The 2,522-nt window shown below is 62.6% G+C and overlaps 1 protein-coding gene across 1 annotated transcript in view; it reads left to right on the forward strand.

Moving 5' to 3' along the window:
- Abcc6 (ATP-binding cassette, sub-family C (CFTR/MRP), member 6) overlaps nucleotides 1-1,613 on the forward strand; it is a 37,198-nt gene extending 35,585 nt beyond the window's left edge. The window contains 3 exon segments of the mRNA XM_013011200.1: nucleotides 357-523; nucleotides 1,095-1,289; nucleotides 1,429-1,613. Of these exon segments, the coding sequence (XP_012866654.1) occupies nucleotides 357-523; nucleotides 1,095-1,289; nucleotides 1,429-1,537 (471 nt within the window). The 3' untranslated portion in view covers nucleotides 1,538-1,613.
- The last annotated feature ends 909 nt before the right edge of the window (nucleotides 1,614-2,522 follow it).

Raw genomic sequence — 2,522 nt, forward strand, 5'->3', positions numbered from 1 at the left:
GGGGCGTGGCCAGCATTGCTGAGGGCTGGGGCGTGGCGGTGTCTGGGGGCGTGGCAAGGGCTGGGGGCGTGGCAAGGGGCGTGGCCGCTGCGAGGGGCGGGGCGAGGGCTGGGGCGTGGCCGGTATGTGCTGAGGGCTGGGGCGGGGTGGTGCCTGGGGGCGTGGCATGGGCTGGGCGTGGCAAGGGCTGGGGTGTGGCGAGGGTTGGGGATGTGCCGAGGGCCGGGGCGAGGGCTGGGACGGGGGGCAAGGGGCGTGGCGATGTCTGGGGGCGTGCCGAGGGGTGGGGCGTGGTGATGTCTGGGGGCGTGGCGAGGGGCGGGGCCCTGCGCCGACCCCCGGGCGCCTCCCGCCAGGACCCCATCCTGCTCCCCGGCTCCCTGCGCGCGAACCTGGACCTGAGGCAGGAGCACACGGACGAGGCCCTCTGGGCGGCGCTGGAGACCGTGCAGCTCAAGGCCTTCGTGGCGGCGCTGCCCGGCCAGCTGCAGTACGAGTGTGCCGACAGGGGCGACGACCTGAGGTAGGCGCACCCCTGGGGCACGGGGGGAACCTTGGGTTCGAGGCTCAGCTGGACAGCACAGCAAGAACCCGAGCGCACGGGTGGCTCACGCCCGTCATCCCAGCCACTCAGGAGGCTGAGAGCTGAGGATCATAGTTCGAAGCCAGCCTGGGCAGGAAAGTCCATGAGACTCTTATCTCCCATGAGCCACTAGAAAACCCGAAGTGGCACTGTGGCTCAAGTGGTAGAGCGCTCGCCTTGAGCTGAAGCGCTGAGGGACAGCGCCCAGGCCCTGATCAAGCCCCACCACCAACAAAACAGGAGGCAGAGGAGAGAAAAGGAGAGAATGGGAAACAAGGAGATCAGACTGTAGTCAGAGGTCGGGCTGTGACTCTGGCTCCACCAGGGGCTTTGTGGCCTTGGGCAGGCGCTTGACCCCTCTGTGCCTGAAGGAGTGTGAGGTCCAGTGTGGGGTCCATTTCTTAGGTCTGGCCCCTGGGGGAGGTCCTAACACAAACAGAAACCAGCCCTTCCCCCAGCTGGGGAGACTGAGGCACACAGGACGGCACTAACCTCTGCTTGCGGTGCCCAGCGTGGGGCAGAAGCAGCTGCTGTGCCTGGCGCGCGCCCTGCTCCGGAAAACCCAGATCCTCATCCTGGATGAGGCCACGGCGGCCGTGGACCTGGGCACCGAGCTGCGCATGCAGGCAGCCCTCGGGCGCTGGTTCGCGCACTGCACGGTGCTGCTCATCGCGCACCGCCTGCGCTCCGTGATGGACTGCAGCAGGTGAGACGGGCGAGGGGCCGGGAGGAGGGCGCCGGCCCCAGGGCCCTGGCTTCCACGCAGGCGTCAGGACTGAGGAGCTGCGGGAAGCCTCCCTCCCCCCAGGAGGCCAAAGAGCTGCCCGTCCCTCCCTTCTCTGCAGGGTGCTGGTGATGGACAAGGGGCAGGTGGTGGAGTGTGGCAGCCCGGCCCAGCTGCTGGCCCAGAAAGGCCTGTTCTACAGACTCGCCCAGGAGTCAGGGCTGGTTTGAGCCGAGCCTGGACATGCCGGAGACCAGGCGGGTCCCGTGGGGGGTCACAAGTGGGCTCTTTTCTGGGCGGAAGATGGCGGACCCTCAAGACTGCCCTCCCCTCTCCCCAATGGCCTGCGCAAGGCCCAGCGAGCCTCGTCTACCTCAGAGCCACTGTAGACAGTGCACCCACCACGGCTGCCCGCCAGACTCACCTGGGGAACTTGAACACAGGCCCAGCCCCAGCCCTGAACCTGCTGGGCCTGGCGATCCTGTGTGCACCTTTCCCAAATGACTTGGGAGGTCATCACGGGCTCAGATGCAGTCTGAAGAAATACAGCGCTGGCTGCAGTGGTGCTACTGAGAATCCCAGCTATTTAGAAGTAGACACTGGGAGGATCAATGTCAGACTGGACAAAAAATAAAGTGAACATTGAGACCCCTTCCCCATCTTAACCAGTAAAAGCTGGGCATTGTGGTGTGCATCTGTCATCTAGTCACAGAAGCAAAAATAGAATTGAGGTCCAGAGATGGGCACCGGTGGCTCCCAGCTATTCAGGAGGCTGAGATCTGAGGATCATGGTTCAAAGCCAGGCCAGGCAGGAAAGTCCGTGAGACTCTTATCTCCAAATAAACCACTAGAAAACTGAAGTGGTGCTGTGGCTCAAGTGGTAGAGCACTAACCTTGAACTGAAGAGCTGAGGGACAGCGCCCAGGCCCAGAGTTCAAGCCCCATGACCAACAACAACAAGAAGAATTGTGGTCTGGGAGAAGTTAGGCATAAAGCTGATGCCCTTAAGGAAAAATAATGAAGGCAAAAAAGAGCCTGAAGGGGTAGTGCAAAGCCCCGAGTTCAAATCCTAGACTGCGGAAAGGAAAAGAGTACAGATGGCTCCCTTGAACCGTTTTCTCTCGTGTTTCCCAGGTGACACCCTGCAAAACTCCAGTACAGGATCACAAGCAGGACCCTGACATTCATACAGCAGACGAGGACGGTGGTTCTTAC

Source organism: Dipodomys ordii, unplaced genomic scaffold (assembly GCF_000151885.1).
Source record: "Dipodomys ordii isolate 6190 unplaced genomic scaffold, Dord_2.0 Scaffold14, whole genome shotgun sequence".
Classification (NCBI taxonomy): Eukaryota; Metazoa; Chordata; class Mammalia; order Rodentia; family Heteromyidae; genus Dipodomys; species Dipodomys ordii.